The sequence below is a fragment of the Eptatretus burgeri genome, chromosome 11 (assembly GCF_056783735.1).
Source record: "Eptatretus burgeri isolate ZD-2024b chromosome 11, Ebu_testis_v1, whole genome shotgun sequence".
NCBI classification, from domain to species: domain Eukaryota; kingdom Metazoa; phylum Chordata; class Myxini; order Myxiniformes; family Myxinidae; genus Eptatretus; species Eptatretus burgeri.
The window spans coordinates 67,916,320-67,943,819 of record NC_140971.1 but is presented as its reverse complement, the minus strand read 5'-3'; the positions used below and the strand labels follow the sequence as shown (position 1 = coordinate 67,943,819).

The 27,500-nt window shown below is 42.4% G+C and overlaps 1 protein-coding gene across 6 annotated transcripts in view; it reads left to right on the top strand.

Annotated features, from left to right (window-relative positions):
* WDR35 (WD repeat domain 35) overlaps positions 1-27,500 on the top strand; it is a 152,663-nt gene that overhangs the window by 78,283 nt on the left and 46,880 nt on the right. For 4 of the 6 annotated variants that reach the window (XR_015049426.1, XM_085846760.1, XM_085846762.1 and 1 more), the window contains 5 exons: positions 1,304-1,489; positions 12,712-12,741; positions 13,078-13,138; positions 20,072-20,216; positions 20,350-20,416. Coding sequence is in view for 5 of the 6 variants with exons in the window: in XM_085846760.1 (XP_085702886.1) it covers positions 1,304-1,489; positions 12,712-12,741; positions 13,078-13,138; positions 20,072-20,216; positions 20,350-20,416 (489 nt within the window). In the remaining variant the exon portion in view is untranslated. The remainder of the gene's footprint in view (positions 1-1,303; positions 1,490-12,711; positions 12,742-13,077; positions 13,139-20,071; positions 20,217-20,349; positions 20,417-27,500) is intronic. The other 2 variants (XM_085846759.1, XM_085846761.1) reach the window with 2 other exon arrangements.

Genomic DNA, 27,500 nt, shown 5'->3' with positions numbered 1-27,500 from the left:
CTTTTAGCATGGTTGTAAAGTCTTCTGCATCAATATGTCACCGTGCTGTTTTACTGGTTTTATTGTTGGTCCTGTTTAAGAATTTTGTTTGGGTGCAAAAATGCATTTCATGCACAACTGTTTTCGTTATGTTTTGTTCAAGTGTAGATGTTGGACACTTTATTGTAGAAATTCAGACAGTGTGGGGCAGTTAGTTGAACTTCACATTTTTTGATGTACTTGTAATACCGACTCCTCTCCCTCCAGCAGGGATCAATGGTTAAACCACTTGTACTATTCTATGTGTACAGACGAAAATTGCAAGTTGTCTCCACAGCCTCTTTGGAGGTTATTTTGTTCCCAGATCACAAGTACATATGCAGAAACTGGTGGAGATTGGCCAAGCTGTTTTTGATTAATATAAAGTTCATCCATACATGCACACAATTATGATTCCCCTGATATATATAGTCACAAACTATATATAGCACGATATCTCAAAAAAGTTGTTGAGGGATTTGGACAAAACTTGGTGGACTGCTTGTGTGATTGACAAGGCCAAATTGATTCGATTTTGGTGAAGATCAAAATCTGGATCTAGATCTGAGAATTTTTTAATTTTTAAGTGATTCTTCACCATCGACAGATGGGGCCAAAAAGGATATATAGCATGATATTTCAAAAATTGTGGACGAGTTGTGACAAAACTTGGTGGATGAGTTTGTTAGGTGATGAGAACAAGCCGATTTGATTTTGGTTCAGGTCTGAATTCAGATCCGGCCTATCAATGGAAACCAAAACGCAAACTGTTCAGCCTGGCAGAGGTATGCGTTCTACCGAGTGCCGTTGTCGTTGTTCCATGTTCTACAATATAAAGTCCACATTAATCTTGAACTGCCTTTGTATAATGATTGTTCATTTTGGTGTAATTTCTAATTTATTCCTTACTTTTAGCAAACTTATCAAGTTGCATGTTTGAATTGCCTTCATTTTAACATCCCCTTACCATTACCATTGGGTGTGTATTTCACAGTGTGAGCACTTCATCCTTTTGACTTTAGATGGAGTGCACCATTGTTAATCCTTGTGAACGCTAAATTTCCCAAGATATGTCTTTTGGAATTATTCCGTTTGTGTGCCAGCATTGCAGCCAATATTTTTGGGAAATATCAAAACAAACACGCTACTTTTTCTGTTTTTTTTTGATATTTCTGTCTCGTCAAGATGTCCACATAGGATTGCTGCTGTAATCATATTTGTCATCCACAATGTTGTGCTCCACATCCTACATTTGTCATCACTGCTTATGTGTGCACCTCTGTAGTGGGCGTATGTGCGCAACACCTTGGTGTATGCGTACACCCGCCGGGAGAATGCCGAGCACTGTGTTACATTCTGGAACACAAAGAATGGTGACAAAACCTCAAAGTTTGTTCTTGGCCTGCGTGGCATGTCAGCCTGCGATGATGTATGCCTGCTTTCTGCATTCGCTGACAACTCGCAGGAAATGGTCAGTGGAATTTGTACCTGTTGTCGGAAGTACTTTGTGTATCTAATGTTTCAGGCACAATTGTTGTCTTTATGTTTTGTTCAATTGGAAACTAAATTGAACATTGATAATTGAGAACCTTGTGACATCACTGAGCCTACTTTTCAATGTTCATTCCCATTTATTCTAGGATCTATCGAGATAAATAATGCACTTGTCATGTCTGTCTGTTTGTCTGTCCATCTGTAAAATATCGCGAGATGATTAAATCCTGCGAGATTGTGAATTAAATGTTGTGAATTAATCGAAATTGGTATTTAATTTTAATGTTGTATTAATATTAACCTTGTATTTATGCACCACAAAGAAGATAATTAAATTAGGATCATTTATTAACACTTTTTTTGAAAACATGATTTAAGGCTCCTCAACCAACTTCTGCCCCTCTCTTGTCCACCCTCTCTCCCAGCAACACAGAGCCTTTTCTCCTCCTCATCTGGCCCCCTCCCCTAGCTATTCTGCAATCCCCACACTCCTTCAACAACCCTCCCTCGAGTCATTCCATCTGAAATCACCAAATTTAAGAAAATGTTCCCAGTTGACCCCCTCAGATTTACTTTAAACTTTCATGAAATAGTTCCCAGGTATCAAGATGAAGCTGCGTAAAATTTTAGGTCCATAGATGCGGTCAACTCCGAGATATTGAGGGTTGAAAATGTGGTTGTGGCCCTATTTTTATGGTCGTTGCGAGCATCACAAAATGAACGGCTACTTTTAAACTCCCACAACTTTTTAAATATTAATGCTAGAGCGTTGAAATTTTCAGAGATTATTCTTCTATAACTGCTCTGTAAGAAACAAACATAAAACTGAGTATACCTCTATTAAATTTTATGACCTGATCAGTTGAAATCCAGAACAAAAATGTTGGTTTTGTAAGAAGACCCAACTTTGAGATCCCATATATTTTTATTGACCCATCCCAGAAGCTTGAAATTTTTTCATGTAATAACTGTATGGTAGTAGTATTCAAATACATGTTTACTTTTCTTAATCAGTCGTATATAATACAGTCATGATCCCTCAAAAATTGAAAATTTTTATTTTTGCCTGAAATTCAGGTGAGGATTGCAAATATATGACAAGGTATACCACTTCAAATTGTTCACCATTGGAAAGAGCATATTCAAGTTTACAAAAGTGTCAAATATCAAAGTGGTATATTTTAAAAATATATATTTTCTATTTTTTTTAAAAAGTGTTGTTAACACAGACATGAATACATGAAGTGTGTGCATGGTGTCGGCACCATGGTAATCATGAATGATTAGTTCTATGATTCAAATTAAAATACAAAAATATATCATATACTGCAATTACAATGTAATAAAACATTTCACGTAAATGATTTGAATAGGTCCTTGATCTGCTTTTCCAAGTCAGGTGCGAGCTTTTACTGCCTCCCAGTTGACGTTAAGGGAGCATCAATAACTTTCATCACATGGACCAAAGGAACCCAACAAATGTCCTCCCTTGAATGTAACTATATACACTGCTGACATCAGCAGATCAGCCACTATTCCTGAGTTCTATTTTTAGCCCCAGCCAGATGAGTTAAGCTCTTGCTAGTTACAAATGAGAAACAAAGAATTACAAATTCAAATTTCAAAGTATTGTGTTCATGGTATACTAATAGCAGATGATATGTATGTACATTGTAATAATTGTATATACATGTACTACACATATGTACTACATGTAAAAGGACTGTTCATTTAATAGCACACACAACGCACACAGCACTGGCAGAACATCATTTATTCAAATATTTTAAAAATATTGATAGAAACATTATATCACTTTGATATTTGACACTTTTGTAAACTTGAATATGCTCTTTCCAATGGTGAACAATTTGAAGTGGTATACCTTGTCATATATTTGCAATCCTCACTTAAATTTTGGGCAAGAATGAAAATTTTAAATTTTTGAGGGATCATGAATGTATTATATATGACTGATTAAGAAAAGTAAACATGTATTTGAATACTAGTGTCATAGAGTTATTACCTGAAAAAATTTCAAGCTTCTGGGATGGGTCATTAAAAATATATGGGGTCTCAAAGTTGGGTCTTCATACAAAACCAACATTTTTTTTCTGGATTTCAACTGATCAGGTCATAAAAATTAATAGAGGTATACTCCGTTTTATGTTTGTTTCTTACAGAGCAGTTAAAGAAGAATAATCTGATAATTTCAAGGCTCTAGCATTAATATTTAAAAAGTTGTGGGAGTTTAAAAGTCACCGTTCATTTTGTGATGCTCGCAATGACCATAAAAATAGGGCCACAACCACATTTTCAACCCTCAATATCTCGGAGTTGACCGCATCTATGGACCTAAAATTTTACGCAGCTTCGTTTTGATACCTGGGAACTATTTTATGAAAGTTTAAAGTAAATCTGAGGTGGTCAACTGGGAGGCTTCCGGTGATATGAGGTGGAATGACTCCTTACCTCCCTCCCTCGTCCCTTGTCCTACCCCCCTCCTCTCCCACCCCCTGCGCCCAAAGCCTCCTCCTGTCCCTCTTCATTAACAGCGTGGACCTCAATATATCCGGGGCTTTCGCTCAAACCTTTCAGATCTTTCCATACAGGTTGCCACTGACAAACCAGACATAATCTGCCTTACAGAAACTTTCCTCCCCAAGACGTGTCTGACTCCCAAGTATCTCTTCCCGGTTACTCCCTCCTCCGGTATGACAGACCTGAGCCTCGTCCTTGTGGAGGAGTTTCTTTCTTCATCACAGACTCTATTCCTCACTCTCCATGCACTGCCCTCACTCCTCCACACTCCCAGGAATTCCTCTGGCTATGGCTTCCCCTCCACTCCCACCTCATGTTTATATGTGTACTGTACCGTCCACCAAACAGTGATGACTCCATCTACACCTCACTATCCAAAAACATGGACCAACTTCTATCTTCTCATCCAAACTCTCTCTTCCTCATATGTGGTGACTTCAATTGTCATCATGCCAGTTGGCGAGGTGTGGGTACCTCTCTCACCTGTCATGGCACTTCAGCAAAAGCTTTCTGCGACTCATTGGGACTGACTCAATCGGTCAACTTCCCAACCCGGATCTCAACCAATGGTACTCCATCTCTTCTGGATCTGATTTTGACAAATTTCCCTGACAATATCTGCTGCTCTTCCTCTGCTCCAATCGGTTCTTCTGACCACATCCTTGTCAAAGTGAATATCTCTCTGGCTATTATCAGAGAACCACCTCACCGCCGTCGAGTCTGGAATTTCACTCAAGCCGACTGGCAGGGTCTCCAAGCAGCTATCAAACTTATAGACTGGTCTCCTATCGCTACTTTCTCCAACATCAACTCATCCTGGGAATTCTTTCAAAGAAAATTGCTCTCCCTCATGCACAGAATTATCCCCTCTCGTCTTCAGTTGTCCTACCCTTCCTACCGCCCTTGGTTCACTGAAGCTTTTATCGAGGCAGTTGTCCTGAAACAACTTGCCTTTGCCTCATGGAAAGCAAACCCAACTGAGGGTAATCTCAGTTCCATCCATAAAGCTCAGAACAAGTGTGTATCTGCCCTCAGGAGAGCCAGAAAACAACATCTTTCGAAGCTCAAGTCCAAACTTTCAAACCTCTCTCCCTCCTCAAAATCCTGGTGGCATCTAATCAAATCTGTTTCTGGTGTATGTTCCCCCTCCATCCCCTCCCTTACCTCAAATGGCCGCACTGCTGATACCGCACGTGAAAAGGCTGAATGCCTAAACTCGGTGTTTGCAGCTAAATCTTGTGTACAAAACCCATCGCTTTCTCTACCCACCTTACCCAGTCGCACCCAACTGTCTCTGGACTCAGTGTCATTTTCTCCTGACAAGGTGGAGAGCTTGCTGTCAAACCTCGACTCAGATTCTGCAACCGGTCCAGACGGCATCAGCCCACGTGTCCTAGAAACCTGCTCTTCTGCTCTTGCTCACCCTCTCTCTGTTCTATTCACCCGCTCATTTGCTCAAGGTCATCTGCCATCTGCTTGGAAATCAGCAAACATTACTGCCCTGCATAAAAAGGTACAAAAATAGATCCCTGCAACTACAGACCAATCAGCCATCTACCAATCATCAGCAAGGTTATGGAATCCATCATCGCTTCAGATATTAAATCCTTCCTCTTCTTCAATGGCTTGATTTCCGATCTTCAATTTGGTTTCACCCAAGGTCACTCGATCCTGGATATGCTGCTTCTGCTCTCCGAACAATGGATGGAGGTCCTCAATGCCGGACATTAAATCAGAGCCATATCCCTAGACATATCGTGTGCTTTTTACATGGTCTGGCACCCTGCCCTGCTCACCAAACTCTCTTCCTATGGTATCCAAGGCCATCTCCACTCATGGCTCGCAGACTTCCTCTCCTGTCGCAGTAAATGTGTGGCCCGAAATGGAGTTCTTTCATCCCCTCTTCCTGTCCAGGCTGGAGTTCCTCAAGGTCGCGTTCTGGGCCCTGTTCTTTTTCTGGTTTTCATCAATGGTCTATCCGATTCTGGAAAATCCTCTTTATCTCTTTGCTGATTACTCCACCCTCTGCCGGTACCATCTGTCATCCCTCAGACCGGCAAGCAGCAGCTTCTTCGCTCACTGCAGATCTGGGTAAAACCACAAACTGGTCCAACACATGGAACATGTCTTTCAATCCGGACAAATCTCACACTCTCACTATGTCTCTCCGAAAGGACCATTTAGAAACCCCCGCCTCCCATCCACTTTCTCAACAATCCTCTGGAAGACGTCCTTTATTTCAAGCTTCTGGGTCTCACTATCTGCCATGACCTTTCCTGGGAAAGCCACATTTCAAACCTCACCTCCAAAGACAGTCGCCGACTGGGAATCCTTCGTGCAAAGTCCTTCCTCGGCCCACCTGAGCTCCTGACCACTTACAAAGCTTTCGTCCGCAACCTGATGGAGTAGTGCTCTCCCCTCTGAGCTGGTGCTCCTGCCTCTCACCTTTCTCGGCTTCACGCTGTGGAAACCATGGCATTTCGGATCATTGGCATCTCCCGCGATGAGGCTGAGTCTTTGGGCCTCTCACTCTCTCACCACAGGCTGGTCGATGGTCATTCTGTCTTCTACCGTCTCCTCTCCAGCCTCAACCCTCATGCTCTCTCTGCGATTTGTCCCCACCACATTTCCACAGGTTGCCCAAGGTCCGCCAAAAACCCCTTCTGGTAAAACTACCAAAATCACGAATCGCTGCTCACCTTCACTCTTTCATTCCTCTTTTCCCTGTCTTTGGAATCAACTCCCTCACTCTATTCAATCCCATTGTTCCCTCCAGGCCTTCAAAACAGCTGTTCACCACCACCTCTTATCTTACCACCCACCTCCCCCATCCAAATCCTCAATCTTTTCCACCCCCGATAATCCACCCAAGCCCACCTCCTTCAATTCCCTGCTTTCCTTCCTGAAAGTCCCTGTAATGTTCATCTTGTAATGTCCCCATGTTCCCCACCCCATCCCTCTCTCTTCCACAGAACTCCTTATGTCTCTGTTCCCCACTGTTTTGTCCTTCCCACTCCCGCCCCTCTTGTCTCATGCACCCCTTGCTGTGCGTTGTGTGTTCGCTCTCATACGAGCCTCGACAAGGTATACAAAAAAAAAGGCTCGTATTGTTGCTGCCGCATACACGTGGACATACAGACGAACATATGTGGCACACAAGACTGTTAGACGAGTCAAACAGTCACTGAGTTTGGGGGAAGTGCCGTCACTTCTTGGGGCATTCTGGATCCCAGTGATGTCACAACGGTGCTGCTTTTCTCACCACACGCAGCAGGGCATTTCCTTCAGGAGAAATTTCTTCCTCCCCATGGATTCCAACATATGGGAATTGTTCATTCTTTTAACTTTTTAAATGCTGAACATTAAGGAAGGAAGCAGCATGTATCATTTTTAAAGTCTTTGGTATGACTTGGCTGAGGTTTGAACCACCAAGCTCCCAGACTTGGAGTGGACACTCTAACCATTACACCACAGAGTCTGGTTGAATTAGGCTACTCACAATCACATGAAAGTGGCAAGTCTACAAAATTTCTGAAGGACATATTTCATGATATTAGGAATGGGGACCTGCAGGTAGTTTGGGTAATTGTTGCCACGAGACATACACTGCCTTCAGAAAGTATTCACACCCTTCGACTTTTGTCACATTTTGTTTTGTTACAGCCTGAATATAAAATGGATTCAATTTTAATTTTTTGTCACCAGTCTACACAAAAAAAATTTTGTCACCAAAATACCCCATAATGACAAAGTGATAACATGTTTTTCGATTTTTTTTTTTTTACAAATTAATGAGAAATATAAATCTGAAATGTATTGCGTCAATAAATATTCAACTCCTTTACGATGACACTCCAAATTGAGCTCAGGTGCATCCAATTTCCTTTGATCATCCTTGAAATGTCTCGACAACTTGATTGGAGTACATCTGTGGCCAATTCAATAGTTAAGGCGCTGTCACACCTTGACGATTTAGCCAGCGTATGCCGACATGAAAAATTTGTCTAAAATGCTGGCACACGTCGAATACGTTATGGGTAAGTTTTGATAACATTAAGAGCACGCTGAAAAACACTGCCATACGTCGTAGTACGCTGGCTTTCATCATTGTACTTTACGGTTGTCCTCAAATTTTAGCATGCTTGAAATTTTACGACGTATGCCGGTGTATGACTCACACGTTCCGCTACGCTGGCCATAAGTTGTAGGCACGTTATGCGATTGTTGACACACGTCGACACACGTTACTTGTACGTTACTCATAAGTGGAAACATGTCGAGGTAATGATTAGCGTACCCGAAACTTATTTATAACCTTTGAGTATCGTGTTGTAGGCACGTTACACGATCGTTGACACACGTCGAGGCACGTTATGCGATCGTTGACACACGTCGAGGCACGTTACTTGTAAATTACTCATAAGTCGAAACACGTCGAGGTAATGCGAGGCGTACCCAAAACTTATTTCTAACCTACGAGTAACGTGCTTTGAACCTATGTGTAACGTACCTCCAATGCATATTGACGTATGTAGACGTATTTGATTGACGTCTTCCGGACGACCACAGAACTTACTGAACGTGTTTCTAATTTACAGCTACCGTGTAATTGCGTATTGGTAGCGTTTGAAAAAAACAACAATAACTTCTGATATTTCGTCATGTGCCGTTACGTCACATCCGATTGCCTCTTCAGTTTGCTCATGTCTTATTCTTAGTTCCTCCTCTGTGAATATTTTCTGCTTGATGATATTGTCACGTCGACGTCGAAACTTAAAATCAAATGTCCGAATATATTTTAAAATTCGTGATAGACTAAAAAAAACAAACAAACAAAAAAAAAAACAACACCAACTTCAGATATTTCGTCACGTGCCTTCACGGAGCCAAGGAGAAAAAAAGAAAATGTACCTTGACGGAGAAAATAAGTTTCGGTTATGCTAAACATTACCTCGACGTGTTTCGACTTGTGAGTAACTTCCAAGGAACTTGTGTCGATGTGTGTCAATGATTGCATATCGTGCCTACAACTTATTCCCAGCGTAGCGGAACGTGTGAGCCATACGGCGAGTACGTCGTAAAATTTTCAGCATGCTTGAAATTTCACGACGTACGAGACGTACTACGACGTATCGCAGTGTACTTCATCGTTTTTCAGCGTGCTCCTCAAGTAAACCAAACTTACCCATAACGTATTCAACTTGTGCCAGCTTTTTAGACACTTTTCATAGGTCGGCATACGCTGGCTAAATCGTCAAGGTGTGACTGCGATGTCGACACTTCCAATTCTCAGGCGGTTATGATTTGAATCGGCGAGCGGCAGGTTTTTAACGGGCTACGCCACGAGTTCGTCGGCGATACGTGCAGCGTGCTATGCCCAAGTTAAACTATCGTTGGGCATAGGTTGTGAACACCGACAACAGGCTAAGCATTTGTTGGTATAAGTTATTTATAAGACAACGAAACGTTCTGTGCCCGTTACTAATATGTTATGCATACGACCAACACGTTATGAATATGACCAAAACTTAAAAAAAAAAAACATCAAAATTTCAGCGTACGCCAACGTTTTACATACATTTTATACGTTGCCATTGCTGGCTAAATCGTCAAGGTGTGACAGCACCTTTAGATATGACTTAGAATGAAACACACCTTTCTATATATGGTCTCACAGTTGACAGTGCATGTCAGAGAAGAAACTCCATGAAGTCCAAGGAACAATCCATAGAACTCCAAGATAGAATTGTGAGGAGGCATAGATATGGGGAAGGGTGTAAAATAATTACTCGAGTGTTGAAAGTTCCCAAGAGTACAATGAGCTCCATCATCAGGAAATGGAAAGAATATGGAATTACCCAGTCTCTTCCCAGAGCTGGCCGTCCGATCAAACTGACCAACTGGGCAAGAAGGACCTTGGTCAGGCAGGTGACCTTGAACCCAGTGACCACTCTGACAGAACTACAGAGTTCCTTGGCTGAGATGGGAGAACCTGCAGGAAGGACAACAATCTCTGCAACACTTCACAAATTTAGGTTTTATGGGAGAGTGGCCAGACAGAATCCACTGTGGAGAAAAAGGCATGTGACAGCACGCCTGGAGTTTGCTAAAAGGCACATGGAAGACTCTGAGAGCATGAGGCAAAATATTCTGTGGTCTGATAAGATGAAAATTGAACTCTTTGGCCTGAATGTAAAGCACTGCATCTGGCAGAAACTGAGCACAGCTCATCACCCATCTAACACCATCCCTACCATGAAGGATGGTGGTGGCAGTATCATGTTGCGGGGATGCTTTTCAGCGGCAGGGACTGGGAGACTTTTAAGGACAGAGGGAACAATGAATGGAGTCGAATACAGGCAAATCCTTGAGGAGAACCTGCTTCAGAGTGCAAAAGACCTCAGACTGCAGATAATATTTACATTCCAACATGACAATGACCCTAAGAATACAGCTAAAGCAACACTGGAATGGCTTCAGAACAAGAATGTGAAAGTCCTTGAGTGGTTAAGCCAAAGCCCAGGCTTGAATCCCATTGAGATTCTGTGGAAAGACTTGAAGATTGCTGTTCACCGACGCTAACCATCCAACTTGACAGAGCTTGAGTAAATCTGCAAGGAAGAATGGGAGTAAATCCGCAAATCCAGATGTGCAAAGCTGATGAGCATACTCAAGAAGACTCGAAGCTGTAATCACTGCCAAAGGTACTTCTACAAAGTATTGTTGAAGTCCCATTTTACATTTCATTGAATTTCCACAGGTATTTATGAATTAATAACAATAATAATGTAAGTCAAAGTTAATACTAACAAAATGAGATTCCATTTTAATTAATATTGGCATAACCACAATTGTTAGCACAAAACTTATTGGGTGCAGTTACCATGACAACAGATGGTACCTCCATCTGAAGGGCATTGGTAGTCTGTGATGTTGCTTATCAGTGCAGCACCTGTTTGGAGATTTGTAGTTGTACATTATTCATTGTGCCTTTTAATTATTTGGATAGTGTATCTAAATGTGAGGCAGGATGGTACATACAGCTTCTTAATTATGATGATAGTTTGAACACTTTGACTGGCGACTATGAGTCTACTCATAGTGCTGGGTGTACCAGATTCTGCCACTACGAGTAATTTCGGAGAAAAGATTACGCTATTGCATTGTAAACAGAATATGCTGCCGTGCCAGACAATGCAACAAATGATCTGCTGGCAGTTTGGTGAACATAAATCTATGTAATAATCATGATCATCGTTATCAGTCTCCATGAGAGGTTTTGCCACTTCATCTGTATTCACACATGGCATTTTGAATAGTAATAACAGCAGCAAAAAAGAAAAAAAACACAAGGTAATCATCACATGATCTATCATTATCAATGACTTAATACCTACTTTGATTCAGTGCTAAAGAGTCCTACGAGATAACTCATACTTGGCATATGGAATGCAGATGCAGTTTCTGCCAGATGCAGTGCTTTACATTCAGGCCAAAGAGTTTAATTTTCATCTTATCAGACCACGGAATATTTTGCCTCATGCTCTCAGAGGCTTCCGTGTACCTTTTAGCAAACTCCAGGCGTGCTGTCACGTGCCTTTTTCTCCAGAGTAGCTTCTCTCTGGCCACTCTCACATAAAACCTAAATTTGTGAAGTGTTGCAGAGATTGTTGTCCTTCCTGCAGGTTCTCCCATCTCAGCCAAGGAACTCTGTAGTTTTTTCAGAGTGGTCACTGGGTTCAAGGTCACCTCCCTGACCAAGGTCCTTCTTGCCCAGTTGGTCAGTTTGATCGGACGGCCAGCTCTCGGAAGAGTCTGGGTAATTCCATATTCTTTCCATTTCCTGATGATGGAGCTCATTGTACTCTTGGGAACTTTTGGACTTGAAAACCTTGTCCCACTGTCAGCTACGAGTTTTCTCATAACGTGGGGTTTCCCAACTAATGGATAAAAAATGAATTTAGATTTGCTTATAGAAGGGTAAAATTTGAAAATGAAGCATACACACATGCATACTTGGTTTGCAAATGGGAGTGGTGTATACTATAAGTTGGCAGTCAACGTGTTAACAGTCAACGTGTTTTTAGCTCTCATACGAGCCTCGGCAATGTATACAAAAACTTACTTTAATATGATAAAAAAATACAGTAAGCTTAACTTTATTTTGTAGGGCTGACACATAGCCTAGAGTTTATGTACTTGTCTTTGGGCTGCCTTGTTTTGATTCCCACCCTGACTATAAACTGTCACCCTGGTGCTTCGCCAGCAAGGCATTGCATCAATAAGTACAGTGTCCTTCAGAGGGACGGTCAGCTAGATGTCCTGTCTCCCAAGCATTTGATGATGGAGATTAAAGACCCCACATTGTTTGAAAAAAATTCCACCTTGTGCAAGTAACCTGGCCAAATTCTGAATCCCTTATCTCTTATGCATGCATACTGCATCAGCAGCACAGGCACACTTCAGTAATGATGCAGCGAGCTGGACAAATCCAAATCAAATCCTGCTTAAATGTGCTTCTGCTCAAAGAACTTTCCTTTTTTTGAAGTTTTATTTCCTACACCTCGGTGTCAGGAACGTGATTGTTTCCATCAGGCAAATGTATGCTATTTACAGAGGTGTTTATTTTCATTTCTTACTGCTGCATGGACCTTAAAGGATGAGGAAGAAGATTCTTTATCTCGAATGGTAAATTTCTTTAACATTAATTGTTGCCTTTTTTATGTTGTTAGATTTCTTTATTTTTTTGTTATTGTTGAAATGCCAAATATTGTGTTATTTATGAGGCAATAACTTGATTTATGAAAAGGCTTTGTGCATCGCTGTTGTTTGCATCTTTGTGCATCGCCGAGATGCCGTAAATGGGATCAATTGATGCATTTTGCATGATTTGTTGAGTCTGACGGCATTTGCTTTATGTATGTAAATAATCAATGACTTCATTGTTAGCCACAAAAATCAAATTATTTTTGCTGACGTTGTATCTCTTCAGAAACATTTAACTTTTTAATGCCTTTTTGACAGTACAAGCTGTTGCTTTGTAACGACATTGGAACTCAGCTTGATTGCAAGTACGTGGATATCGGTGAGTTGCTCGAACATTAATCCCGTGAAGTTTTCTGGAGATTTGATGCCCAGATTCGTATGAGATGATGACATCCACAAATTGATTTGTTCGATTGTTCATCAAAAATATTATGCATTTCATGCGATATTAAGATAGATATGCAAAGTTAGAAAATAAAAACTATGATTACGTACATGCTGCAAAAAACACGAATCATAATTTATGTAACAGCTAATCATGTGTGCATTTTGATCTTTCGCAAGCTACTTTGTTTGACCAAAATTAGGATATTGCCTTTAAAGTTGGAATAAAATGAGTGCTTTCCAAGTTGTTTCGGTTGTGTAATGGGCGTAGAAAAATATGGTTTTGAATGGGGGGATAATATGAGATGATGGTGAACAGCTGTCTTGAAGACTTGGAAGAATGAGATTGAAGAGAATGTGGAAGTTGGTTCCACAGGTGGGGAAAAAAGAGGAATATATGAGTCGAGGTGAGCAGTGATTCTGAATGTTGGGAGTTTCACGAGAAGCGAGTTACTGGTGGATCAGGTGCAACCTTGCAGATTGCTGGGGGGGGGGCACAATTCCTTCAAGCTGTGGATGAAAGCCTTGTAGATTGTCAAATGTATAGGTGGATAAGAGTTCAGGTGTGCCAAGGAAGGACTTTCCATGATGAAGAATGTCCATTCTGTGACTGGCTTTGGAGGCCAACTTTGAAATATGGCTTGCCCAAGAAAGATCATGGCTGAGAGTGAGACCCAAGAGTTTGAGTAACTGAACCTCTTTGAGAGGGTTGCGAAGAAAGTACATGGGAGGGTTTGCTGTATGGTCTTTTCGGAGAGAAGCAGTGAGAGTGTAGGATTTCTCAGCATTAAAAGACATATTCCAAGCGTTCTGACCAGCTTTTATCCCCCGCCGCGTGGCGGAAGGGGGATATTGTTATCACCCAGGTCGTCCGGCTGTCCGTCCGTCCGTCCGGGCGTCAACATTTATAGCTGAGTGCGATCACTCATAAACTGTTCGCCATATCGATTTGAAATTTGGGTCACATATGTACCACCTGAAAAGGAAGAACCCTATTTATTTCGGGCATGGCCGGATCCAAGATGGCCGGCTGGGGCGGTCGTCCGTCCGGCTGGCTGGCTGGCATGGCGTCAACATTTAGAGCTGTGAGTGCGATAACTCATAAACTGTTCGCCATATCGATTTAAAATTTGGGTCACACATGTACCACCTGAAAAGGAATAACCCTATTGATTTTGGGCGTGGCCAGATCCAAGATGGCCGACTGGGGTGGCCATCTTGAAAAAAATGTTTTTTGTAATAAATGGAAAACCGCTTATTTGATTTCAATTATTTTTCAATGGCGGGGGATTCCCCATCTCTGATGGTATATTTGATTTTTATCAAGGTCTGAAGAGAGAGAAGAGGCTGCTGCATGTCTAACTGAAAAGTGAGGAATGTCATGGCATATGGTAGAGTCATCAGTAAAGAAATAGAGGATTTTCTGGAGCGTCAGAGAGTTCATTGATGAAGAGTAGGAATAGGATAGAGCCCAGACAGAGAGAGGAGATGAAAGGATTTAGTTGAGAGCCACACATTGGCTATTAGCATGGAGGAAGTTAGTAACCATAGAGTGGAGTTGGCCTTGGATGCAATTGGCAGAGAGTTTGGAGAGTAAGGAGGGATGCCAGACTGTATCAAAAGCTCAAGATATGTCGAAAGAGGTGCCCCTGATCTCTTGTCTGTAATTGACTGCCTCCATCCATTGTTAGGAGAGTAGAAACAGCATATCCGAGGTGTAGAGTGATCTGGTCTGAATCCGAATTGATGATCTAACATGAGGTCATTGGAGAAAAGGAATGATTTAATGTCGACTGGTATGATGGATTCCATGACCTTGTTGATGACTAGAGGTAATCTAATAGGTCTCTAGTTAAGGGGATTCATTTTTGCACCTTTTTAGTTCACCTGGAACATAGTTCTGGAGAGCTTATGGGATGGCGCATCGTCCGTCCGGCCGTCCATCAATCCGCCCACAAATACTTGCAACTTCTTCCCTGAAACTACACATAATTTCAATGAAACTTTACCAGCACCTTCATCACCCTGTATGTACCAAAGTTTGCTCATGGCTTAAAAAAAAATCTGGCCCTAAGAGGGTTTACGGGGGTTGCCCCCCAAAATAGGTATTTGCTTTTTTCTCAGAAACTGCACATGCAATTCCGATGAAACTGGACTACAACCTTCATCACCTGTAATGTACCAAAGATTTTTCATGGCATTTAAAAAATTGGAGTCTGAGGGAGTTTGCAGGGGGACTGCCCCCCCTTAAGAGGTATTTGCTTTCTTAGAAATGCCAAACACAATTCTGATGAAACCTGACGACAACCTTCATCACCTGTGATGTACCAAAGTTTGTTCACGACATTAAAAAAATTGGGGTCAAAGTGGGTGTAAGGGGAGTTTCCCCCCAAAAATATGTATTTGCTTTCTTCTGCAAAACTACACACAATTTGGATGAAACTTGACCACAACCTTCATCACCCATGATGTTCATGATATTAAAAAAAATTGTGGTCGAATGGGATTTATGGGGGTGGGGGGTGGAGGTTGCCCCCCAACATAGGTATTTACTATAACATTGGTTCATTGGTACATTTTGCTGATTCCGTCACATGTTGACTTCCTCCTCAGTATCATTATTCAGCCAGGTGAGTGCCCAGGTATATTTCCCCTATTTATTATGTAATGCAGTGATGTTGGCTGATTTTCAAGCAAATGGAATATGATAGGAAGTGCAAGAAAAAGGCAGAGAGAGGAAGTGCGAGAGCAGCATAGCAGGTTTTTCATATATGTGAACTGATGCTGTCCGGTCCAGTTGCAGAATCAGAGTCGAGAGTTGCCAGAAACTTCTCCACCTTCTCAGGTGCAAAATATATGGAGTCCAGGAGCAGTTGGTATGACTGGGAAAGGTGGGTACAGAAAACGAGGGGTTTGGGGACACAAGATTTGGAAGCAAATACAGAATTGAGACAATCGGCCTTCTAACGAGCGGAGTCGGCTGTGGTGCCTTTTGAAGAGAGGGAAGGGATGGGGGCAGAACATACACGAGACAGACTTCACCCTCGATAGGGAACCTTCAGACCACAGTAACATCTGGGCAACCTGGGGTCCTTTGGATCCTCCCTAGGGAAAATAATTTTAGAAAAAAAATTCTCATCATTTTATTGCAATCATATTATGTACAAATCAAATTGAAACCCTTTGCAATATTTAAGACTAAAACTAGATTAATCTGCAATTAATAACTTTTTAAAATTATTTTTTGGGAGAAATATGTGTTTAAAAATTTTTTTCAATGAAAAAAACCCCCTTGGGGTGTTCAAAACCCCCAGGTTACCTTACGGTTAACGAGGTGCCACCAGGTTTTAGGGGAGGGAGTCTAGTTTGAAAGTTCAATCATGAGGTTAGACAGATATTCATATTGCTTCTGGTTCTCCTGAGAGAGGACACACACTTGTTGTGGGTTTTGTGAAATGATCTGAGGTTGCTCTCAGTCAGATTTGTCTTTCAGTAGGAGAATGCAAGTTTTTTTTCAAGGCAACTGCCTCACCACAGGATTCCCATGGGGGAGAGAGTAGGGAGGATGGGTATGATAACTGAAGACTAGATGGGATGAATCTGTGCATAATGGGAGAGCAGGTTTCTGTGGAAGAATTCCCAGGTTAAGTTAATATCAGAGATGGTGAATATAGGAGACCAGTCCTGAAGTGCGATGGCTGCTTGCAATCCCTGCCAGTTTGCCTGAGTAATCTGCTAGAATCGTTGGCATTGAGCCTTTTTCTGAGAATGGAAAGATACTGTTGCGGATATAGCTACTATGGGTTGATAAAATGTCGACTATAGCATAGTTATTCCCATATTGAGTGTTTAGCATGAGAGTAAAGTAATGGAATGTTATGGTGATACGCGTCGCTATTTCGTACGGCAAGAAACGTGAAACCCACCCCAGTGTGTTTAAAATTACATTAAATCCCATTTGACCTTTATTTCAAGTTCTTACATCTGTTTGGCTGTTAAATGTGACTGAAAGGGCGTTCATTAGGCCATAAGGCAGAAGTTTAGGTGGGAAGACGAGGCCCCAACTAACTGAGCCTCTGACATCACTGGCTCAGCCGGGTCAGGAGTCAGGCAAGTCGAGCCCCACCCATTGGATGGGCCGTCGACCAATAACAAGCGAGTGAGGAGGGTGAAGTGTGTCACGGCGTGACGTGGGGGCAGAGCGGAAAATGTCATGCACAGTGGGGGGAAGGCAGTAGATGCCCAAGAGAGACATGGGAAGAGCTTCGTGTGCTTGTTGCAGCTGGTTTAGTTACATCGGATTGCAAGGAAAGCCAGGCCCTGCCTTGCCCTGCCGATGTCACACTCCCACCCACCAGATCGCAATCCTCCTCCTCCTCCTCCTCCTCCTCCTCCTCCTCCTCCTCCTCCTCCTCCTCCTCCTCCTTGCCGATTGATGGTCCATCGCCGAGCCGGACATTTGCCACCATTTGCTCATTCTGGGTTTGAGCTAGTGAACCCCACTGTCCTGTCACAATACCCCATCTGCAGTAGTGTGTGTCTAAGGCCTAAGGACATAGTTTAATTTAGTGCCTGTGCACCATCAATTATTCGTTCTATGGGGCGCATATTTACTTTGGGGTTAATGGTATAGTTTTTATGATTGATTTGCAATCGCTGTTATAAATACTTGTCTTTTTCTTACACACAAATGCAAATATACTGGTTGAATTTAACTTGGTATATGGCTCATCCTGCTTGCCCATGATGGTGCCATATGGCAGCTCAAAGGGAATCTACTTGAGATAGCGATTGGTGCGGTCACGAATGTTGAATTTGACTTGGCATGTCGCTCATCCTGCTTGCTCATGACAGTGCTATATGGCAGCTCAAAGGGAATCTTCTTGAGATAGCAATTGGCACGGTCACGAATTGCTAAAGGACCGGCAATGCGTGACTGGTAGCTTGGCCAGACAAGAGGATCTGTTATGTGTCAGCCTTGGCACATCACTCACCCAGCACAGAAATTCCAAAAGGTATAGTGAAGTGACTTTGGCACACGGACCCTGCCGGGAATCTCTGCAGTGGGGGAAAGACGTTGTTGCTTCGTGACTCACCGAGTTCATACCAGAGTTTTACAGACTGACCAGGGGACCATAACAATATATTGGCACAGAGAAATAGCAAGATATGTTGGCGGGGAAGTTGGTCATAACCAAATCCAGAAGGAGGGATTTGCCATTGACAGAAATCTGGGTGGGAAGCTTTACAGATTGAGTCAGTCCCATCGTGTCACAGAAGTCCTTTGAAGAAGTGCCATCACTGGTGAGAGAGGCACCAAAACCCAGCCAATTTGCATGGTGACAATGGAAATCACCCCATGTGAGGAAGAGATAGTTGGGATGAGTGATTAAAAGTTGGTCCATCTTCTCTGAGGGAGAATGTAAATGGGTCATTACTGTTTGGAGATTGGTACAACACAGACAAACATGAGGTGGGAGCAGAGGGGAAGTCACAGCCATAGGTACTCTTGAGGTTGGGGAGGTGAGAGTGAGAGCAGTACACAGAGAGTGAGAAATGGAGTTCTTGATGTACAGTGCGACTCTGTCAATCAAACCGGAAGAGATGATACATGGGAAGAGACACTAAGGAGTCAGAGATGAGCTCTGGGAGAAAGGATTATGTTTAAAAACAGATGATGTCCGGTCTGGACATCTGACAGATCTCTCAATCCAGGCAGTGCGTGGCATGGGGGGAAGCTCGGAGAATGTGAGGAAGGTGCGAAACCAGGAGGGGTGGGAGAGAAACGAGGGGGGAGCAGATGGCAGAGGGGTGGGGGGGGGTACTGATATGTAGGGGTTTGACACCATGAATGGATGTGAAAAGGGAATTTATTGTCGTGCACAAGCAACCTCTGCAAAATGGACGATTCAGGACTTTACCAGGTACACAAACTCGCGATTCAACACAAAATATGGTTTGGCCTGTGTTGGTCCTGTGTTTTCGGTCCTGTGTTGCTGGTCATGTTTTCGTCCAATTATAATTGGACGAAAACATGACCAGCAACACAGGACCGAAAATAAAACAGTAAAACACAACATATCTGGTCTGAGAAACGTTGCTTTGATGAACTGGAAGGAGGAACTGTTTATCCGACGTCCACATGCAGCAAATCCCTGAACCAGAAGTGGTAACCAAGAGAAAAAGAAATTGAATGTTGGAAGTAGAAATATTTAGAACCCATATACGGTAAATAATAGCCTTATTCTGTTTGTTTGTCTTTGTCTTTCTGACGATTTTCTCTAAAAGTACTCGACCAGGGACTATAAAACCCATATAATTGTGAAGATCGTTGTCAAAGGATGTCGTATATTATTTTTCCATTACGAATGACCTCGTATGTTTTTGTTTTCTTATCATTTAGCTTACCAACCTCTTTTTCCTGAAAAATTGTGAGATGGTGGAACCTTGGGGTTTGGTGGAAGGGAGTTGAGGACTTGGGGTTGGGTGGGGAGATGGGTGGTTGATGACCTGACATCACATTTTGCAATATGTAACATTTCCGTGGGTCCCTGCTAGTAGATAAAAAAAACTTTTTACTTCTGGGGCAACACACCCACTGTAGATGATGTGCACAGGAATATAAAATTGGCACAACAGTCAAAAATCATGTTGGTTGTGTTTTTGTGGATATGGGATGTGTCATAAAATATGAATGTATTGTTGATTATTAGTAAATTTGGAGAGGAAAGAACTATTTTTGGAACTGGGATGGAAACTTTCCAGTCTCTATGGTTTTATCTTGATGTAACCAATGTCTAACATGGCCCAGCCTCGTATTCTGAGGCCTTTATTTGATCTGGTAATCTCTTCTGTATGCCTTTGGCAGAACCCTGTCATATTGCGGTCACAGGCACACACGTTGTGGTTGCCTCAAGAACTGAGATATATGTGTGGCATTACCGCATGGCTAGACGTCTTACAGCAATGGATGTGCAACAGGGAGCCAAGCCACGATGGGATGGACGTGAGAAGTGAGCCAAGCTTTTGTACTTGAATTTCCTTTCACTGAGGATTTCATGCAATTTTTCTCTCTGTAATTTGTTTTTCTGTCAATATCTTTCTTTCCAAAAAATACGCAAAGCGAAATTGCAATGACTCTCACAGGGTTTATCACATTGATCATGGACTTTCAAGCAGTGATTGTGCAACTTCGGAGAAGAAAGCTTCCACTGTACGTGAGCTCCTCACTTCTGTGAAGCAAACGGATGGTGTTGAAAATCGTGTTTTATTGCTCTAATGCTTGTATATATATAATATATCTGTGTATACACAGGTTTTATATATATATATTTTTATATCTGTGTATATCACAAACACCAGGATATATATATATATATATATATATATATATATATATATATATATATATATATATATGTATATATATATATATATATATATATATATATATATATATATGTATATATATATATATATATATATATATATATATATATATATATATATATATATATATATGTATATATATATATATATATATATATATATATATATATATATATATATATATATATATATATATATATATATATATATATATATATATGTATATATATATATATATATATATATATATATATATATATATATATATATATATATATATGTATATATATATATATATATATATATATATATATGTATATATATATATATATGTATATATATATATATATATGTATATATATATATATATATGTATATATATATATATGTATATATATATATATATGTATATATATATATATGTATATATATATATATGTATATATATATATATATATGTATATATATATATATATGTATATATATATATATATGTATATATATATATATATGTATATATATGTATATATATATATATATATGTATATATATATATATATGTATATATATATATATATATATTTATATATATGTATATATATATATATATATATATATATATATATATATGTTGGCGCAGTGGTTAGGGCAGCGGCTTGGGATCCAAAAGGTCCTGAGTTCAAGCCCCGTTGGGCCACTGAATTAATACACCAGGGGGTTGACTCAGCCTGTCATCCTTCCGAGGTCGGCGAAATGAGTACCAGTATACTGGGCCGGTGTATGCCCCGGTTAAAATAGGTGTACCATATCCCTGTGTCGTAAGAGGCGACCAGGGTTGCGTCAGGAAGGGCATCCAGCGTAAAACATGTGCCAAATCACTATGCGGATCACACGGATGATCCGCTGTGGCGACCCCTAACGGGAGCAGCCGAAAGAAGAAGAAGATATATATGTATGTATATATATATATATATATATATATATATATATATATATATATATATATATATATATATATATATATATATATATGTATATAAAAAATATATTTATATATATATATATATATATATATATATATTGTTGTGGTTGACGAAATTCACAAACCACCATTCAGGTCCCTTAGGTGAGATATCTCGGTAAGTATATGTGTAGTTAAGCCCAAACCCGTTGTCTCGAGGGAATAAATGTCATTCAAGAGGGCTGCGACTCTTCAGGATAGCCGTTTTTCTTTTACTATCTTTATTTTGGACCAGCCGCCATTATTACCACCACCAACCACGTCTCAACAGCCATCACAACAACAACCACCAACCACAACGCCGCTTCACCACAACTGCCACGACCTTTACCGTCACAACTCGCCACCATCGCATCACCGTCATCTCGCGCCACTCGTGGGCACCGATGCTGGACTCATGTAGGGCGCGCACCGAGCAGCGTGTTCAAAAGCATCGCGGACTTACCGCAGAAAAACGGATCAAAAACGACTCACGCCCACTTTTGTTCCGTCCAATCGGTGAGCGAGGGGCGGTTTGGCCCCGCCTCCAGGGCGTTGGAGGGCGGTCGCTATATGCAAATTCATGGATCAAAAAGCATTCACGCCCACTTTTCCTCGGGCCAATGGGGAGCCAGCAAGAGAGCTGAAAGGTCGGAGGCAGAGGGTCAAAGATGAAAGAGCGAAGCCACGGGGCTTATAAAAACGACTGCGTTCGTCATTCGAGTCAGTTGAGTTGGAAGTGGAGAAGAGAGCAATTCGCAGTTAGCAGTTCGCAGTTAGCAGTTCGCAGTTGGGAGTTCGCGGAGTCGGAGTGAAGAGGACGGAGCAGTGGAGAGGCGGCGGCGGCGAAGGCGGTTGAGGGGGTGCTCGCGTCGGATTCGGGGAACTGCGGAGGGAGAGGCCGGCGGCGCGACCGAGGTCGTGGTGGAGACGCTCGTCGCGGGACCCGAGATTTTGTGAAATCCTCCTTTCCCCGAGCATCAGCAACCCCCTCCTGTTTCCCCCCGCGCTGAGATAGTGCGACAAAAGGGGGCCCCCTTCCCACCCTCTACCAGACACTGTCCGCGAGGCCCGCGGAGTTGAGGCACCACCGCCACTTCGCGTCTCATCATCAGACGGGTAGGCCCGACACGGTCTCGGCCCCAGGCCCGCCTACCCCCTCATCCTGGAGGGTGGTTCTCTTTTCTTTTGCTTTGGGAATATGTGTTGTCGGCGCCGTCTGTGAAGTAAAATTGTATAAGTGTTGCCGAGTGCCCGGTAGTCGGATAGATCTGCATTGTTGCATTTGCTTTTTGTCTTCTTCTTTTCCATGTGCTTTTGGTGGAATTGTATATGTGTGCTTTCCGTTCATCGCGAAATAAATGTGCTTATTGTTGAACTGTTTTCCCGCTTCGCTTCGTCATTTCTTTCATTGAATCCCCATCTTGCTTCACGTAAAGGGTTGGTCGTGGGCAAAGACGCCCGATAATTAATCGAACCGTCGAGGCCGACGAATAACACCGCTCGGTTATCCCGATAGTACGGAACGGGTCGCTGAAGTGGCCCGTGTCCGAAGTCGACCTGCGGCGAGGTGCGATCGCCCGGTCTACCCTCCGTGTGGGTACTTAGGTAGGTCGAATTTGGCGAGCAACCCTATCCCACGCAGGGGCTGATTGGCACGATCGCGGTGAGACCGAAAGGTCCACCCGTGACTGGTTCCCGGCGTTAGTCCAAGAGGGTCACGACTGGATTGTCCGTCCGGTGGGCGACGTGCCGCGATTCGAGTTACGTGGCCGTCAGCACGCCGGCGGGCGCGAATCCGCAACAATATATATATATATATATATATATATATATATATATATATATATATATATATATATATATATATATATATATATATATATATACACATAGATACATATATACTGAAACGCAAAAGAAACTTACCACCTTTTAAACCTTCAAATATCAACAATAACACTGCATGTAGTAAATGTGTGATCTTATTTGTAGACAATAGTGTCCTCACTGTCAGACAAAACGGTCACGGATGGTCACTTGAACCTTCAATGGTCACTTCATAGCACAGCTGTTGAACAGCCGTTTTGACTGTCAGTGATTAGCCAAGGGGTACGGGATGATTTTAATGAGCTGCACGTGATGTCTTGATATTGGCTTTAAAAAGGCCAGTGCAAAATGGGCATTTCAATCAACATGCCACGATTGTCAAGGGATCAACGGCAGTGTGCCTTGGGCATACTGCAAGGCGGATTGAGCTACCGTGAGGTGGCACGTCGCCTTGGCTGTTCACACCAGACGATATCGGCCCTGGTGGACAGAGACACCCTCCACAACTCTAAAGATGACAGACCTCAATCAGGGAGGCCAAGAGTCACCACTGCAAGGCAGGACAGGCAGATGGTCGAAAGTCAGATGGCTTCAGACATTGAGGACTGAGTGGGACAGGATCCAGCAGCAATCCATCCAAAGACTGGTAGGCAGTATGTGCTGACTATGTACTGCCTGTATCCAAAACAATGGTGGCCACACACGCTATTGAAAGGGGACTGACATTGCACCCTGTGCTGTTCTGTACTGGAGAAGAAACTTATGAGATGGTGTATCTTGATCAAAAACTTGACATGTCCTCAATAAAATACCAATGTTTCAATTAGCAATTGTTGGTTTGTTTTATTTTGAACTGTTAGTTTTATTACATTTCAAACAAGTGGTAAGTTTCTTTTGTGTTTCAGTATATGTATATATACATATATATATATGTATATATATATATATATATATATATATATATATATATATATATATATATATATATATATATATATATATATATATATATATATATATATATATATATATATATATATATATATATATATATATATATATATATATATATTTATATATATATATATATATTCGTCCTCTTCTACTTCTTTCGGCAAGCTCCCGTTAGGGGTCGCCACAGCGGATCAACCGTCCCCATTTCGCTCTATCCTCCACATCTTCCATTGACACTCCAACCACCCGCATGTCCGCCCTCACCGCATCCATGAACCTCTTATTTGGCCTTCCTCTTCTCCTCCTGCCTGGCGGCTTCATCTTCAACATCCTTCTCCCGATACAATCCGCTTCCATCCTGTGCACATGTCCAAACCATCTCAATCTCACCTCTCTCACTTTGTCTCCAAACCGTCCTACCTGCGCTGTCCCTCTAATATACTCATTTCTTATCCTATCCATCCTCGTCACTCCCAACGAGAATCGCAGCATCTTTAACTCTGCCACCTCCAGCTCCGCTTCCTGTCTTTTTGTTAGTGCCACCGCCTCCAAACCATACAACATAGCTGGTCTCACTACCGTCTTATATTCTTTCCCCTTCACTCTTGTAGCAGCCCTTCTGTCACAAATCACTCCTGCAACTCTTCTCCAACCACTCCATCCTGCCTGCACTCTCGTTTTCACTTCTCTCCCACACTCTCCGTTACTTTGGACAGTTGATCCCAAGTATTTAAACCCATCCACCTTCCCCACCTCAACTCCTTGCAACCGCAACATACCACCACCCTCCCTCTCATTTACGCACATGTACTCCGTCTTACTCCGACTGACTATCATTCCCTTTCTCTCCAGTGTGTACCTCCACCTCTCGAGGCTCGCCTCAGCCTGCTCCCTACTCTCCCTACAGATCATGATGTCATCCGCGAACATCATAGTCCATGGAGACTCCAGTCTGATCTCGTCCGTCAACCTGTCCATCACCATTGCAAACAGGAAAGGGCTCAGAGTCGATCCTTGGTGCAATCCCACTTTTACCTTAAACCGGTCCGTCATTCCTACCGCTCACCTCACCGCTGTCACACTGTCCTCATACATATCCTGCACGATCCTCACATACTTCTCCACCACTCCCGACTTCCTCATACAATGCCACAACTCCTCTCTTGGCACCCTATCATAAGCTTTCTCTAAATCTACATACACACAATGTAACTCCTTCTGGCCTTCCCTTTACTTCTCCATCAACATTCTCAAAGCAAACATTGCATCAGTGGTGCTCTTTCCTGGCATAAACCCATTTTGCTGCTCACAGATCATCACCTCTCCTCTCAACCTAGCTTCCACTACTCTTTCCCACACCTTCATGGTGTGGCTTAACAACTTTATCCCTCTGTAATTTACACAGCTCTGCGCATCACCCTTATTCTTGAAAATCGGAACCAGTACACTTAATCTCCACTCCTCCGGCATCCTCTCACTTTCCAAGACTTTATTAAACAATCTGGTTAACAACCCCACTGCGATCTCTCCTAAGCACTTCCATGCCTCCACTGGTATACCATCTGGACCAACCGCCTTTCCACTTTTCATCTTCTTCATAGCAGTCCTCACTTCATCCTTACTGATCCACCCCACTTCCAGATTCACTATCTCCACCTCTTCCAACCCTCTCTCTCTCTCTCTCTCTCTCTCTCTCTCTCTCTCTCTCTCTCTCTCTCTCTCTCTCTCTCTCTCTCTCTCTCTCTCTCTCTCATTTTCTTCATTCATCAGCTCCTCAAAGTACTCCATCCACCTTCTCAACACACTCTCCTCGCTCGTCAGCACATTCCCATTTGCGTCCTTTATCACCCGAACCTGCAGCACATCCTTCCCAGCTCGGTCCCTCTGTCTTGCCTTGCCAATCAGTATAAATTCTTTTCCCCTTCTTTTTTATCCACCTTCTCATACAGCTCGTCATCTGCCTTTTCCTTGGCCTTTGCCACCTCTCTTTTTGCCTTTCGCCGCCACTCCTTGTACTCCTGCCTACTTTCTTCATCTCTGACTATCCCACTTCCTTTTCGCCAACCCCTTCTTCCTTATACTTTCCTGTACTTCCTCGTTCCACTACCAAGTCTCCTTATCTTCCGTCCTCTGTCCAGATGTCACACCAAGTACCTTCCTAGCTATCTCCCTCACCACTTCTGCTGTAGTTGCCCAATCATCCCACCCATCTTTACCACCATCCAACGCCTGTCTCACCTCCTCCCGAAATTTCACGCAACAGTCTTCCTCCTTCAGCTTCCACCATCTGGTCTTTGGTTCAGCCCTCACTCTCTTCCTCAACCTCACCTCTAAAGTCATCCTACAGACCACCAATCGATACTGTCGAGCAACACTCTCCCCTGCCACCACCTTACAGTCACTAATCTCTTTCAGGTTGCATCTCCTGCTTAAGATGTAATCCACCTGTGTGTACTTTCCTCCACTCTTGTATGTCACCCTGTGTTCCTCCTTCTTCTTGAAATACGTATTTACCACTGCCATTTCCATTCTTTTTGCAAACTCTACCACCATTTGCCCTTCCACATTTCTCTTGTTGAGACCGTACCTACCCATCACCTCCTCATCCTCTTTATTCCCTTCCCCAACATGCCCATTGAAATCTGCTCCAATCACCAATCTTTCATCCTTGGATACACTCTCCACCACTTCATCGAACTCACTCCAGAAATCTTCTTTATACTCCATCTCACACCCCATATGTGGGGCATATGCACTGATGACATTCATCATCACCCCTTCAATTTCCAACTTCACACTCATCACTCGGTCAGACACTCTCCTCACCTCCAATACCCTCTTGACATTAATCTTCCTTTAGGATTACCCCGACACCATTTCTCCTCCCATCCACACCATGGTAGAACAGTTTGAAACCACCTCCAATGCTCCTAGCCTTACTCCCCATCCACTTGGTCTCTTGTACACACAGTATGTCCACCTTTCTTCTCTCCATCATATCAGCCAACTCTTGCCCTTTGCCAGTCATCGTCCCAACATTCAGAGTTCCAACTCTCACCTGCACACTTCTACCCTTCCCCCTCTCCCACTGCCTCCGGACTCGCCTTCCCCGTCTCCTTCTCCT